The 17132-nt window shown below is 37.1% G+C and overlaps 2 protein-coding genes across 2 annotated transcripts; one reads left to right on the forward strand and one right to left on the reverse strand.

The window, feature by feature from the left end:
• The first annotated feature begins 1010 nt into the window (after nt 1-1010).
• Nucleotides 1011-4680, forward strand: LOC132329578 (heparan sulfate glucosamine 3-O-sulfotransferase 1-like). The gene is made up of 2 exons (XM_059850775.1): nt 1011-3334; nt 4374-4680. Exon 1 carries the CDS (start codon nt 1118-1120, stop codon nt 2045-2047), a length of 930 nt encoding a protein of 309 aa, XP_059706758.1. The 5' UTR covers nt 1011-1117; the 3' UTR covers nt 2048-3334; nt 4374-4680.
• Nucleotides 4681-15108: 10428 nt separating this feature from the next.
• On the reverse strand, nt 15109-16830 carry LOC132330204 (endogenous retrovirus group K member 8 Gag polyprotein-like). Its single transcript, XM_059852282.1, has one exon. The coding sequence runs from the start codon at nt 16828-16830 to the stop codon at nt 15109-15111; it is 1722 nt and encodes a 573-aa protein (XP_059708265.1).
• Nucleotides 16831-17132: the final 302 nt, after the last annotated feature.

Genomic DNA, 17132 nt, shown 5'->3' on the forward strand with positions numbered 1-17132 from the left:
TACCCAGGAGATTTCAAATGTTACTAACACAGTTACGGAGATGTTTTCTTTCACTTACATCTGCACATGCACATACCTGCAAGCCTGAAGTTTTTGCAAATTTTGAAGATATTTAACCTTCACCACTTCTTAAAATGACCATATGCAATGTGGATTAAGTAAAAGAAGCTGTTGAGCCTCAAGCAGACTTGCCTCCCTGCAGAAATCTCTCATTGACCAGAAAGCATCTGGATATGTCTTATATCAAGCTTTGGAGGAGCTGCAGAATATTATCTGAAGATCTGATTTTGCCAAGACTTTTCCAACACTCACATGACTGCACAGCCCAACACTTGGATAGTTACAGAGAATCCGTCCACCCTGCGTCGTTTATTTTTCCCACACTGATCCCACTTAGCCACTTTACTTTTGTTTGACAGAGTTAGTTTTCTGCTCTAATGGGCTCAGATTTCAAAACTTTGCCTCTATCAATGTTTTGTTTTTTTGTGTCTAAGTAAACAGAATTATTTTTGTATGATTCATAGCTCACTAAAACCCAGATGGTGGCACCATCATTCAGGTCTCTTATTTATATGAAAATATACTATTCTAGCAGGGAATTTGAGGAAAGGTGCTGGCATTCAAATATTCTTTGAAATTATTGTTATATGGGGTACAGTATTTATAACAAGAGAAATATATGCTATATATGGAAGATAATTAGGAAAATCAAAGCAAGCAACAAATGGTCAGGATTTAAAATCAGGTAAATAATTCTAATCTGCTTAGAGGAAATAAAAATTGTTGAAAGGTTAGTAACCATCAGTGGTCACTCATGGTAAGGAGAAAAAAGCCCCAACACATGGGACTTTTCTGTCCTTCTGATGTAAACTCAGGGGAAACAAATAATATCCTTATTAATTTCCTACTGGGATCACAGATTACTTTGTGAATTTAACTGTGAGTTGAATTTTTTAAATGATGATGAGTTTAGAATCACTGATTTGTCTTATTTTATTTTGCAGATGCTTCAGAAGCTTGTTGTGTGCTTACCACGGGCTCTGCCAACCAGAGGGGACTCACCTATTCTTTCATTAATTGAGCAAAACATTATCTTGAAATAATTATTCCTCTCCACATGGCCTTCCTACTTGTGTCAGCTTATCTTCTGCTGACTCATGCTCGGGGTGCTCCTGTTGAGAATGGGGCACTGTTGGAAACACTGAAGTCACAAGTGGGATTATTCAGCAATAAAAGTGAACACTATTCAGCACAGGTGAGACCTCCTGGCACGAGCAGACAAATACCTCAGACAATCATCATAGGAGTTCGTAAAGGAGGGACCAGAGCTTTGCTGGAAATGTTGGATATTCATCCTAACATTGTGGTGGCAGCTACAGAAGTCCACTTCTTTGACTGGGATGAAAATTATGTGAAAGGAATAGACTGGTATAGAAATCTGATGCCATTTTCTTATGGAAATCAAATTACAATTGAGAAAACACCAGGCTATTTTACATCACCACAGGCTCCAGGAAGAATTCATGACATGAATAGCTCCATTAAACTGCTGCTCATTCTAAGAGATCCCACTGAGAGAGTTATATCTGACTATACCCAAGTGTATTACAACAGAGTAGAAAGTCGCAAGCCTGTTCAGCTCTTTGAAGATATTGTTATTAAGAATGGAGTGCTTAATACCAAATACAAAGCTATTCAGAGAAGTCTATATGATGTCCATATGGAAAAGTGGCTTAAGCATTTCAGTTTGGATCAGATTCACATAGTGGATGGCAATACTTTGATCAAGGACCCTCTTCCTGAGTTACAAAAAGTTGAAAGATTTCTAAATCTTCCATCCCGAATTATGTCTTCTAATTTTTATTTCAACCAAACCAAGGGATTCTACTGCATCAGAAGTGATGGGAGGGAGAGATGTTTACATGAATCCAAAGGGCGTCCCCATCCTCTTGTTAACAGCACAGTTTTAGAGCAACTGTATTCTTACTTCAGAGAGCACAATGCAAAATTTTACAGGATGGTTAATCATTCCTTTGACTGGCATTAACACATTTGGGGTCAATGTTTCTTAAAAAGGGCCTGAGACAAACTTTCAGACAAACCTTTCTAAACCATGAAGACTCATATTATGAGAATTAACACACTGGTTATATGCTTCTTTGGAGCAACATATCTATTGACTCATTGAAAGGGTACTCTTTATGTTGGGAAAAATAAGTTTTATGTATTTGTATGATTACTGGGAGTCGTATTCTGATCTTCTTTGTCTCACATGCAAATACATTAATTTCAGCAAAATTAGCAAAGGTGTATCTCTACAAGATTTCTGCTGGTTTGGAAAAATGCATCTCACTGTTAAAAATGTAAATATTGGAAATAGTATTATTCTAACTGTTCTGTATTTTTTGTTGTTAGTATTTTTTATATCCCACAGGATAGTGGTGTTGATTTATAGAATTTTTCATAAAATAAGTTTAAATTGTATGTTAAAATAGGGGCATACATAGCTGCTCCAATAAATAAATCATCATCTTTAATATGCTGAAGTACTGAATTAATAATAGAAGGAATCTATTTCACCTGTAATTTTGAAAAGCTACCTGTCTGTATAACATGAGTATTAAACTACACTCTTACTTGCGTTTGCAAAAAAATTTCCAAAGTAAGAATAGAAACTGCTTGAAGAAGGTTAAACTGAGAGTTCTGAATGTAAAGAAATTAAAATATCCCAGGAACACTAATACTCTATACACTAAAATAAAAATCAATGCAAAAAAAAAAAATTAATGATTAATGAGCAACTGTACATCTATTTGTTGCATAAATTTTATCACTTTGCTCTTGACTGCAAAGGCTCTTGGTACTACCATATGAATTATGTTTGTACTCTGTGACTGGTTTATATACCTCTATTGGCACAATGATTCCTATTTAAAAAAAAATTATTTGCTTGTCCCCTGAAGCATGGTGTAGTTTTATTTTGCCATTTCTGATGCACATCATGGGATAGTCCCAACACTAAAAAAACCTCTTGTTGTGTTACATATCTCAGACACATTGTTCAGTATGACATACTCAGGTTATATGTAAGAACCACAACCATTTCTAGCCCTGCATCAGGATTTTATTTTCAATATTTTTTAACAGTCTTGTGCTGATTTTTCTGCTTTTTCATGTAAACATTTTATTACATATCAATACCAAAGAAGAAAATCAGCTCTGAGCATCAAACCCAATGACAGTCCTCCATCTCTGTCCTTCTACCTAAGTCACTGCTCAGCCTAAAGGAGAGTATGTTCCTACTGTGGGATTCTTCCACTTTCCAGGCTAAGAGGTATGTATTGCAGGGCTGATTTTTAGCCTTTTAATACTTTATGAGTGGGTTATTTAGGCAGGTAGCAGTATTCCTCTGAAGCTGGATAGAATCAGACTCAGATTATGTAGAAATATCTTTCACCAAATATTCTCTCAAAAAATGTAAAATGTTAAAAATAATGTAATGAATTTTATTCTCTAGCTGTTCTACTACTTGTATATGTATGTATGAGAGAAAATATGCTGTATGCATGAGAGCAAATTATTTTCATTAGCATATAATCAATCTCTGAAATTACCTTTCTGAAGTGTATTTACTACATCCCCCATTTCTACAGATGGTGCAAATTGTCTTTTACTTCTTCCACTTTTCTGAGATTGTGGCTTCTTAATCATTAATATTGATCAGATGTGGGCACTAAGAAATACAATGTCAAAAAAGAATCTGTGGAAATTCAAATTAGTCAAAGAACAGAATGCTTATGCTGCTCTTCTACCATCTCTGCAAGGACACTGGATAGGCAAACTGTAATAACCACAGTTGTGCAGTCTAACAGTATCTTCTTTGTCTTTTGTCAAGTAAAATGCTAGACCAGAAAATGTCTGAACTCTGAATTTACAGTGTGATTCTATATCAGAATGGCTCTTTCTATTTTGTGGGCACAGAACTTTAGTCTGATAACAGAACACCCAAATCCAGATTCCCAATATTGTCTAGCATGGCTGGTCCTTTCTGACCAATGCAATCTCAGTGATAAACAAAACTCCTTCCAATTTCAAAAATACATTATTATACAAAGGAAGCAACATAAATGCAGTTTATATCAGACAAAAAAACATTACTTTCTGTTTCTTATACATTCTGAAAATCTATTTTTCCTTTTATTTTTTTTTCTTACAAGAAGCAAATTTGAAAACAATGCATACTTTTATTAAAGTTTCAGGTAGATGCTAGTAATTGAAAAACTCATATGTCTATATGCCACATTAAATTTCATAGTCTTCCAAGAAAAAGGAAGGGAGAAAATTCTAATGTCTTTCTATATTTATGCTTGCAGGCATCAAGTCTTTCTCTTTCTTCTCTGAAGTTTACAGCTAATCTTTAAATGAGCTGAATGCAGGAGCACCAGTTAGCAGAAGCTGTATGCATCTTTGAAAATGCAAGTCCCTTTCTGGAATTTACATTTCAAGGAGAGCTCAGCTGTATGGATTAGTGATGCATATATCTGTTTGATTTGTTATCACTCCTCATTCCTGTTCAGCATTCTGGGGAAGAACAGAGTTGATTGAGTGAATTTAATATTATTTTAGAGTTTACTAATATCATGAGAAGTATATTAAGCATTAATAAATATATGAATATAATCTGGGTGAGGGGCTGGTTTGTTTTGGTGTGGTTTTATGTAAACCAAGATTCTCAACAGAAATTTTGTTTTGGTAAATGGTCAAAACACATGCACCTTAACCTCTGCAAAACAGAGGTTGGACTGTGTTTTTACATTGCAAACTTTCAACCAGTTACTCATTTTGTGGTCTGAAAAATACTCTTTCATGTTGTCCTGACCCTTTCCATTCTTACAGTCTTTAAGAAAACCCTCCTTCCCTCATTCTCAGGAAGGGAATCAGATTAATTTAACATACAATCCACTGAGCCATACTTGAGTAAAAGTAAAATAAAAAGTACTCAGTTTTTGAAACTTGGAATTCAAAAGTAGTCCATTTTTTGGGAAGACCTGAAGGCTTACAATCAGCATGCAGGTGTTATTAACGAGAGAGTTCACAATTTAAGAAATTAAATATATCTCATGAATTTACACAATTGATAGTAAATCAGAAATTACTTTTCTTTGAAAGAAATTATAATCTCATTATCTAATACTCAAGTGTTGTTTGTAAAAGTAAATTTCATGTGGGGAGGTCACTTGAAGAAGTCATGCAGTTGTTTCAAAGGTCTTTGGGAGCATCTGGAACAGATGATATAATTACATGTGCAAGACTACTGCACAATTTATGATGGTTTGACCAGCTTTTGATATTGTTTCACATTCCAGAAATACTATGCTTTCACTTTAAATAATGTTCCTTTCCTTTTTTAGTAAAAATGCCATAGTTACAGTTTCATTGATCTAATATTACAGAGAATTAATCATATCAAGCAGCTGTAACTGAATCAATTAAGCCACAATAAGCAGCACACACTTAATATCTAGATCAGTCTTATATCACCTCTTTTTTTTTTTTTTTTTTTTTGGACTATATGTATTATCTAGAGTTAATAAAGAAAGTTACTGGGAAACTTAAAAACTAGGATTTTGCCCCCCAAAACTCCTAGTACTTAACTAATGAGAAAGAAATTAGGAAGTTCCTCCATTGCACTCTAACCCATTCTTTTACTAGGAAAAGAGTTGGATTTTTCCATTGTATCCCCTGTATCCAGGTGCTCAAAAACCTTGGATCTGGCTTCTGGTCTTTCACAACTTAGCCCTGAAAGCCCAGCATTTGGAGTCCCTCCTGTTAAAGCAGAGACATTCCTTTATTGTGGAGAGCTTTACAGAGGGCACATACACATCATTGCATGCTGCTCCACATCAGCTCCTTTCCTGTCCTCTTGAAACAAAATGTTACTTCTATAAAGATTATCTATTGGACACCAATCAGATTGACTACTGTAGGGAAGCTTAGCCACATAAGGAGTTTTTTGTCTTTGTGCACATCAAAAAGAAATTTTAAAATTAAATTGTTTCTATCAAATTTGACTTCTTATTGTCTTTGTCAATTCAGATGTTTTTGTGAGTTGGGAAAAAAATTAATATTTTTACAATCCCTATAATTTCTTGTTTAATCTATGTAGTCAAAACCAAAAATATGATTTATCAGTTTACTTACACTGATTAACCAAAAAAATTTAAAAAAAGAAAAAGAGAGATTTATCCCCCAAAACTTTGATTCATAGTAAGAATTGCACAATAACCTTTCCCTTATGAGAAAGGAATATTTAAATTATTAAAGTATTATATTGTCATAAATTATTATTTTCTGTACTGGTGGATTTGGTCTTAATTTCTTTCAAAAGCTTGAATTTTGTCATAAGGATATAGACACATTGGAAATAAAATCAGTGATAATTTGCCTAGAATTTTAATCATTGCCAGCAGTTAATGAACAATATTTATTGGCCAAATAGTTTCCACCTTGATTATTTCAAGTTTCAATGTGACTTTATAAATTGTTTTCCTATTTTCTAACTAATTTAAAAGTTAGAACCAATGGTGGCTGGAAAGACTCTGTAGTATCATTCTGTGATTACAGAGGAATTGCATTGTCTTGCCTTTAAGGTTAATTAACAGTGACATGAGCTTACCACAATTCCTGAAAACATTTTGGAAACCAAGACACTGACAGAACTGCAATGTATAAATTAGTCCTTGAAGGTGAATCTGCTACTTAGGGGAAATACAACAGATTAAAACAGACTGATAAAAATCATTGTTTTCTGTGAAAATAGATGTAATGAAAAATGCAGACTCTCATGTATTAGCCTATGTCACCAGTACTCTGAGGTCTATTTTCTGATTCAATAATTTTACACTTTCACATTGTGTATTCTTTCAGTGTCATTACAAAAGCCTCTCAGTAAGTGTTTAAAAAGTACCTTCATGTAAACTCTCAACCAGGGGTACAGTTTTTCTCTCAAAGGCCATTTCTCTAGTATTATATTGTTTCCTCTGAGATAAAAAGGGGGTTTGAGTCACCCTGCAATAAAAGTAGAGAGTGAGGCCAGAATTATTATTACTTCAATTTATTTATTATTATTACTTTGCTACAGTTCTCAGTAAAAATCACTTCTATCTGGGGACAGATAATAGCTTAACAGTATTTTCTCTCTTCATTACACAACACAATTATGTTCCAATTTTTCTTTTTCTGACAAACGTTAGACTAAACACATTATCACTCTAAAGCACTGCCTTTTAGGTTTAAATGAAGTAATTAAGGGGAAGCACAGGTAATTAAGGAGCCATTCCCTTTGCTACTCAGACTGGATAAGGTTTTCTTTTTGATCCATCATAAACTTTGTTGGGGATGTACCAACCAAACTTGCAATAGGAAAAAATAAGACAAGGGCAACTAGAACAGGATAGAACCAGAGCTTAAGGCCTCCTTCTGTGAAATATTTGTTATCCCAATATGGCAAGGTTACAAATGAAAATTTTGATTGGCCTGGTAAGACAGTGCACAGGACCAAGATGCTATTTCAGGGATTTAGCTATGTATTTTACATGTCTGAATGAATTTTGTGAGCATTAGGCTATTAGGAATATACATGAATATACATTTCCAAAACACTGTATTTCACCTTATCAGAGAGTCCTACAGTGCTGTGGGACAGGTTGAGTATATTATGCCTATCCTTGGGTGAAATTCTGCAGTGATACCCTGTTAAATTGGATGGGAAGTAATACCTGTCCTCACTAAATGTTGGGCATTCTAAAATGCCTTATGGAAAATCAGCAGCACTAGATGCAGCAGGTTTGTTGTTGGTTTGACAACTGCCAGCCTAGAAAAATGCTGTGCAGCTGTCATGAGAAGATTGAAGATACCTTTTCTATACTCTGCCATGATACAAATCTACAATTCAGGACAAGTGATGCAGATGGAACTCTGCAAACTGTGGGGGGGCAGTGCTGCCTCAAGTGAAGAAAGATTAAAGAGCATCTGCTGTAGTTACATGCGTGCATCACACACAGCTTACAAAATACACTGAGTCTAAAACAAAACCAGGCCCAAGCTACAGCTGGGCACTAAAGTGGTGCTGCTGAAGGCATACCAAGCCAGAGGCAACAGTTATATATGAGCTGTCTGTAACTTTTTTCATATTAACTATTATGTGTTTGCCAGACAACCAGTGTTTATATGATTGAAGTTCTTTGTCAGGTGTACATATGACATAATAAATATAACAGATGTACAGATGGGCTGGGGAAAAACCAGCCAGTGGATCATACATGTAGGGCCCACTTCTGCACAGGAAGCACACCAGAACACAGTTCAAGCAAACTGCCTTTCATACTTAAAAAAAAAAAAAGTTCTCTATGTTTTAGTGTCTTTTAAATGTGTGAGTTTATGTGTGTGTGAGTGTAAAATTCTCCTCTACACTTTTCAATAATTTTTGAATTTTAAAATTCAAATGCATCCAAGAATTTAAAAATACTTTGGTTTCAGTGTCCTAAATAAGGTATTACCTTTCAAAAGTTACATCTTTAGCAGCATTACAACACCATTTAATTCTTATTTAGTTCTTTTATGCCTTGCACTGCTCTCTGTCATCTCTCCCTTGAAAATATGTTTTCATAGGAAATACCTTTTTTTGCCAACTGATTTCAATTTTATATGGGTGCAGTTCAAAATATGCATCACTTGCATTAAATATAGAGATTAGGCATGGGGATAGCCAAGTTTTGCCCTTCCAGATGAGTGAGAAAAATGGCCTATGAAATAGAAGTATGGTCACTTAAAATGGGCACCTGCTGAATCATACTGAGCTGTGTGCCCCAGACTGGAGAAAGCAGGGCTGCTTCAGCAGTCAAATGTCTGCCTGCAACAGTTTTTGAGAGGTTGGGAAGAGTGGTTTCCCTCTTTCATCAAACACAGGTTCAGGCTTCAACCTGAGAAAAATTTTTTTCTGGTTGGTAGGGTGCCTGTGTGGAAATGAATGATCAGGTGCCTTTTTACCCCTTAAATCACCCACAAGACAGATTTTTGCCAAATTGCAGTATGTATTTCATTGGTAACAGCAAGCTAAATTTGGAAGCCACATATTTTTTTTTTTTTTACTAGATTTTCCATTATTTTTGTGCAAAGCACTGGTTTTCACAGATGGTAACTATGCTAGATAAATAAAGCTACTGAAGTAAATATGAATAAAATATACTAATCTGGCTTCCTGTATCTACTGGATACAATGAGCCAGAAAATGCAGAAGCTTGTTATCTGTCTTCTTTGAGTCCTTTGTCCATGACTCCTTTTTATCAAATGAGAATTGGGTACAGTTGTATATGCTTGTATGAATCCCTATCCTGATCATCTGTGTATTATGATCAAAGGGAACAGGATTATGTTACCTCACTTTAATGCTAAAACCCAGAATATTTATTTCACATAAATGCAGCTTTCCTTCCCGTCACCCACTATCTTTGAATTTCTCTATCTATAAATTCTGTGTTTGATTTTGTTGTTGTTGTTGGGGCATTTTTTCATTTATTAATGAATTTTGGCCTTTCTCTTTTATGGAACTAATAGTTTTGATCTTAAATTGAGCTTTCCTGATCTGAGAACAGTAAAAGCTGAAACATACCATAGGGTTTGCAAAAAAAAATATATTTTGTCTCTCTGTTGTGTTAGTATGTCAGGGAATCAGATTAAAAATTTGCAAGCAATTAAGACAAAATAACAAATCCTAACACATATAGCAAGCATAATTAAAGACATTTGAGGGGGATAGTTTAAAAAAAATCACCTTTCATTTTAAAAAAGAAGTATTTATTTGGTATTTAACGGAAGCACTTGGATTCATGTGTTCCACTAATGCAAAGTGACACTGATGACAGTCCACTACAGCAACTGCAGTAAAACTACTCTAATTTGTGTTAAGAATCCAGCCTGAAATTTATACACCTAGAGAATTCTACTTCAGTCTTAGGCAGCTGATAAACCAAACTAAATAGCTGTAATTTTGGAAACATAAATACCCTTATCACCTAATACACAAATTAAACACTTGATAGTAATGCTAATGTAGAAGCTGCTTCTCTACTAGTTTGATTTGTCTTTAGAAATTCTAGTCAGTGAGTTAGTCAATGACAAGCAATAAACTGCAAGGAGAGGAGGAGGGAGAATTCCTTTATTTGCATCGCTGGCCTCATTCTGTCAACATATCACCCAGATTGCTGGATACACACAGAGATGCATTCTGGCAATGCTAGGAAGGGACCTGCATTTCCTGCTGTCTGTTTCCACTTATTAGTAATAGGATGATGCTCCTGGCACATTTAAAATAAATTAATATTGGATTAATTCCCTTCAAAAAGGTGTTAAGAAAACATGTTGCAGATTCATTCATCACAAACTTGAGAATAATCTGTTTAAAAAAAAAATACCATAGTAATTATATTTACATGTATAATTGCCTAAAGCTGAGCCAAATGACAGAATATGTTCTAATGCTTCAAAACATGCCTTCCATGCTGATTAAGCCACCAGTTCTCAAAATAAATATAGCATTTTCAATGCTAACAATAACAGAAAGAAATTAGTTTAAACAGTTTTGTTTTACTTTAGAAAGCTTTTTATCTGAATTATTAAAGGATTTTTTTATTGCTGTTGATTCAAAGTTGTGTTCAGTTACTATTTCTTTACTGTTCACTGATGGTCATTTAGATATCTTCAAATATCAAGAAATACAGTGCAGCAGTGCTCTTTTAGTCATGATAAGATGGACAAGAACAACTGTCAAACTTTATATATTTGCCTTAAATTAAGTATTGCTTGAAACGCTTTATAAGACTATAGCTAAACAATTTATATATAGCATAATGCAATGCCAAAAGTGAGAGTAGTACAGAAGTCTGAATAAATGGTTTAGCTTTTCCATTATCTTACTGATAGAAAGGTCAAAATAAACAAAAAAAAAAAAAAAAAGGGAGCCTGATTCTGTGCCTTTGGCCAGGAAAAAAATCCTACCTGTTACAGACAAAGCACCTGGGCTGAAGTTACAGATCTGGACCCTTTATTTGGATGTGCCTGTATTTATATACCTAGAGAATTCTACTTCAGTCTTAGGCAGCTGATAAACCAAACTATTTTATTCACACTACCTGTGTCTTCAGGAGGAGCTCAGGTACAGTTATATTCTGCTTAAGTTAAGTAAACCTGTCAGAATTTCACTGGATGTGGGTGTGGCGTATGATTGATGCATGGTCCCCACTTGTGGTATAACCAGAAAACATGTAGTAAAAGTGTACATAGCTTTTATAATATTTTCATTATCAGATTAGAGTAACACACTCCTGGATAGCCAATAGTATAACTGTTCATACACCTGCTAACCAATAATGTAAGTTATTAAGCTCCTAATATCCACATCAGCATTTTTTTCCTTAAAACAAGTGCTTGTAGAAGAATTTCTTCTGCAAACTACTGTGGTTCTGCTACCCGTTAAATTACAGAAACATTGTTACATCTCTCCTGCCTTGACTGAATAGTCCTTGTTCTTCTTATCCAAGTAGAGTTTGTTCTCTTACTCCCAAGGGTTCTTTGTTTTCTTGCCCCTCATCTCCCCCCCTTTTATTTACTTAGCATTGCAAAGCGAGTACAGTGTGTGTCTGCATAAGCATTACCTGCTTTATGTTCTGATTGATAAGCTGTTGAATACAAGAAAAGACACATGGCAAACATAACATAATCATCAAAAGTGCTGTTAAGTCCCATTATAGCTAAACCAATTATGTGTTTAACCCAAGCCCCAAAATTGAAACTTCCCAACCAGGAGAACAGGCTGAAAGGATCCCATCCCTGGTTTTGTTGCAGTTATCCAGATGGTTCCTTCAGTTCCTGGATGCTTTTGTGAATGGATTCAGAGTGGTCACTCACGGTCATACAGCACATTACATCGAAGTCTCCACATCAGTGTCCCTGGCCTAACAATAAAAAGTCTATTGTTGCTCTATGTTGCAGTGTTGCACGACGTGCAGAGTTAACACCCGGTAACAATCCTGTTAAAAAAGCATTACTGGTAGCGTTACTTTCCTTCACAAGCCAACAGCCTAGTTTATTAATTATGCTCAAGGCACGTGCAGTATCAACATAGGCAACCAAAGAACTAAAAACTCTCTTTGCAGGATTCCAGAATTCAGCCTCAGAGTTAGTCAGGGCCAATGACTTAGCATCATGTTCATTTCACCTATGTCGCAGTGTCCAATTAGTTAGTGCTTCGAGACTGGGATGAAACATGGTTAAACGACCAAAAGTACACTGACCTTCCATTGTTTTACCTGGAATGCCTTGCCATGCTCTGTTGCCACATATTTAAAATATGTTATCAGGCAGGCTTATTGCATTGGTCCCTGTTGTGACTTGTGAGGGAGCAGTAAGATTGCACCAGGCAGAATCATAATGGTAAATGCCAGTGCCACTTATATCAACTCCTGTGTTGTCTGTGCTTGGACCGTTAGCATAACTATGATAAAAACATACAGGAGTGTTTATAGAGCCTAGTACGTGCAGCTCTTGAGGGTGTAGTGAGAGAGTAAGGAAGTTACTCACTGTTCTCATGCCTGTATTAACATTTCCCAAACAGCATCCCACAGACTGGCCAGCAACATTAGATTGCCATGTTCCCAAACACCACCGCGACAACCTATGCTCACCTGGAGCTGTACAATCAGGTGTAACTCTCTGATTGCATAACTTGTTCCATTCATCTTTCATTAAAGGAATGCCAATCAGACATGTTTGTATATAAATGAACACTCCTAGTGATCCATTTCAAAGTGTAGATTGGTTAATTCCTTTGGCTAATGTGAGCCAAACATTGGTCTTTGCTTGTGGGACCCATGCTTCATTCACAATCCTCGAGAACCCACAGAGGATGACAAAAAAGGCTACATATGTTGTACCTATGTAAAACCCATTGTAACTGGTTACCAAACTAAAGTTGTGATGCCTTCAAGCCATCATTCCTTCTGCAGTGGGTTTGATGCTCTCTGCAGGTAACCAATAAGGTCCTGTAGACAGAGAAACACAGCCATATCCATGCCCCCATGTTAGCAAAGGCAGAGGGCCTAGCCATTGTCCACTCTGCAAATCTTTATAATAGACAGGTGGTTGAAAATCTGTAAAAGCATCATGGGAAAACCTTCTTTCAATTGCCGTTTTGTTTTCAAATCTGGAAATATTTTAAAAATTTAAAACAAATGTTGCTTTGTCCAATTGTTCCTGAGGTGTTACACCAAGGGGATTCCCTGTTTTTTGTTTAAGAAGCATATTGTTTTAAAGGGCATGTGTGCATTCCACAACAGTTTGACCTCTTGAGGGTTGAGGTATGCCAGTTAAGTGACATGTACCCCAAGAGTGTGAAAACATTTTCATTGATTGCGAGACAGATGCTGAACCATTATCAGTTTTCACTACCTCAGGAGCCCCTAAGGTAGCAATAGCTCACAGCAGGTGCTTAATGGCATCTCTTCCCTTTTCCCCTTTATGAGCAGAGGCAACAAAAATTTTGGAATATGTGTCAACTGACACATGCACATATTTTGAGGTACCAAAAGAAGGAATGTGTGTAACATCCATCTGCAAGACTTATTGACATGTAATCCTCTTGGATTTGTACCTACTGTGGAAAGTAAAGGTGTTAAGCATGCACGATCAGAGAATGAACCATTTGTCTGTTTTTTGAGAAAAAGTAAGATTAAATTGTTTACTCAAAGCTTTTGCATTTTCTGATGATAGAATTCATTTTTGAATTCTCTGATGATAAAATTCATGTGACAACTTTGCCTCTGTAATTTAATTTGGAACAGTTGCCATTGTCTTTAGAGTGTCTGTGACTGCATTGCCTTCCAGAAGAGGTTCAGGCAAACATGAGACCCAAGATGCATCACATAAAAACAGTGAGATTGGCATCAAACATAATCATGCAGAGTAGATAACAGTGTAAACAACTTTTTGTTTTCCACTTGCTTTGGAAAGGAATGTTTAACATGGTTTAAAATGCCAACTACATACAAGGAATCTGATATTAAGTTGAAAGGCTCATTTTCAAACAGCTGAAAAGCCTCTACAGTGGCTGCTAATGCTACTAGCTCTGTCAATCCTGGCTGAAAATTCACACAGATTTCCCAATCCCCTGTGGAATTTTTCCAGGCAACAACTGCATTCTGAGTTTTCCCAGAGCCATTTGCCAGTCTTTTTTAGAGTCACGAATACTAGTATGTTCCATGGGCTAGTGGAAGCAACTATATTTCCCATATCCAATTGTTCTTAGACCAGTTTTTGTGCTTGTTGTAGCCGCTCCCCTCTGAGGGGCCACAGGTCAATCCACAGAGGAGTACATGTTCCATGGGACTTTAAGTCTCACCTGCACATCAGTGACCATTTGTAAAGATTTGTTGTCAGTGTCCATTCCCACTGTGATCACAGACCTCTTCCCCACAGTCTACGTGGAGCAGAAAGTACATATGGTTTAAGAGGTGCTTGTTCCCCTTCTGGCCCTAAAGCCTGAGTTCTTTAGCTGTCTGCTGTGGCATGTGCTGACCTGGGATGCCTGCGATGACCGCTGCTGGAGTTGTTAAGGGCCATTCACGTGGCCATTCACGTTTGCTGATGATGGTTATGTCTGCTCCAGTATCTGTTAATCCTGTAAAAGACTTGCCATCTATTACACAGGTTAGAAAAGGCTGTTGTACTGAAATGAGTTTGGACCAACAAATGTTAGGAGTACCGGTACTCCCAAAACCTCCAGTTCCCTGGTCAGCATTGACAGATGGTATCGATTGCATGTCTGGCAATATAGGGAGTGGTATCACTTGAGCAATGCATAATCCTGCTGGGGTAGTACAAAGTGGGTTAGGAGTCCAAGCTATGATTTTATTTCACCCCTAGAATCAGAGTTGATGATTCCTAGTAAAACAAAAAGTCAACTTTTAGATGAAGATTCCCAAAGCAGCAATGCATGGCATTTAAAAAGAAGGGGTCCATTTAAGCTGGTAGGGGCAAGGTGAACTGATGTGTCATTTATTGCGGTTGTGGTTGTGGTGGAAACTGCCAAGTCCAAGCTGGCACTGCCTGGGGTTCTCCTGATGTAACTTGGGCTGTGTGGGTTTGCTGTGCCTGGATCCTGTTTTGTTGTGTGGCGCTGGATTTTGCTCCGCCCTTCAGTTTTTGCCGTTGTGGCAGAGGGTTGCCATCTTTGTCATACTTAGAATGGCATTCATTACTCCAATGGTAACCTTTCTTGCATCTGAAGCACAGTTTACTAGGCTTTTTCTTCCCTTGCTTATTCTTTGAGCACTGCTTTTTCACATGGCCTTCCTCTCCACAGCTGAAGCATTTAATTGCTGCCCGAGCCACTTGTAGCTGTTGAGCTAAGGCAGTTGCCAGTAAATCTGCTCTGTATTGTTCTGTACCAATATGTGCACAAGTTTTGATAAAGTCAGTTAAGGAGGTACCAGGTTTGGTTTTTATTTGATCAAGTGCTTTACGACAGTCAATATTAGCATTTTCATAGGCTAAGGATTTCAATAAAACTTCTGCTGCAGCTGGTAAATCAATTTGCCTGTTCACAGCTGTTTGCAAGCGATCAATAAAATTAACGTAGGGTTCTTGGGGTCCTTGCCTTATGGTGGAGAAGCCAGGTTCAGTTCTGTTAATGTCCGGCACTCTTTTCAGTGCTCTTATAGCCAGCCCCCTCACTTGGTTATATGTCTCTGGGGGCATTCTTAACTGATCTCTTATGGTTGTCTGAGCTCCAGTCCCTGCCAAATGATCCTTTGTTATTCCAGCATTACCAGTGTCCATGTTAGCCTGGGCTTGATTTTCACATAACTCTTCATACTCTGCCCACCATATTGAATATTGTCTTGTTGTCATAATCAACTTAAATAAAGCTTTCCAGTCAGCAGGTAACATAACATAGTTTTTTGCTATAGCTTCTACAAGTCCCATTGTATAGGAAGACTGCAGACTATTTTCTTTCACAGATTTTCTTAATTCCTTAACCATTTCATAAGAAATTTGCTCATGATGAGGCTGATTGCCTTGATAGACCGCGGGCATAGCATGGAGCAATTCAACATCCCCTTGATCTAATGCTTGTCTTCGGCAGGTGTCTAAAAAGCTTTTTGGCTCAGGGGACAGCGAAAGTTCATTATCAGTCACATGTCTTAAGGGAGACATGTCATAGGGTGGGAGACAGGACTGCTGTTTTAGCACCTTTGTGTCAGTAGATGGTGATGCAGCCGTAGCTTTCAGTGGCTGCGGCTTTAGAGCAGGAGATAAATCACATTCCTGTCTTAGATCAATAGCTCTTAGATTCACGAGATCGCCCTCCGGTTCCTCCCCATTAACTCCCTCCTCCACTTGCAAAACAATGGAATCAGGACGTGAAAGCGGTGCTGTGAGGGCATGGGAAGTGTCTGCAGACAAATTTACGGCTGGGTGTAATAGTGCTTCCGAATCACGGAAAGCTTGTAGTGCAGAATAAACAATCTGCCATGTAATGAATTCATTGGGATTAACCTCGTGACTGTCTAATTGATGAGACTTTAGAGACTCCCCCACTCGCTTCCAGTGATCGAGGTCATAGGAGCCGTCGGGGGGATACCAAGGACAATGGGTTTTCACCCACAGAAGGAGTTGTATAAGCTTTCTTTCTTGTATTTTATACCCTTGCTCCTTTGTAATATGCAATAAACAGTCTTTATGGAGAGTTTCCAGTTTACTGATATTAGTGCCCATTTTTATGGGGAACTTTTCCCACTTGCAAGGCTAACCTGTTCCTTAGGCAGTGATGAAATGCTGTCCTTGGCAATCCCTGAAGGCCACCATTGGTACAGTCAGGATATGCTGCAGGTCCTGGATGGCCTAGGAGCTCGTGTGTCCCTGTTCAGGGAGCCGTTTGTGGCGTAGGAATGATGCACAGTCCTCAGGCATGCATAACTAGAAAACATTTATTAAAAGTGTACATAGCTTTTATAATATTTTCACTATCAGATTAGTGTAACACACTCCTAGATAGCCAATAAGTATAATTTATAACT

This window comes from Haemorhous mexicanus, chromosome 7, assembly GCF_027477595.1.
Source record: "Haemorhous mexicanus isolate bHaeMex1 chromosome 7, bHaeMex1.pri, whole genome shotgun sequence".
NCBI lineage: Eukaryota > Metazoa > Chordata > Aves > Passeriformes > Fringillidae > Haemorhous > Haemorhous mexicanus.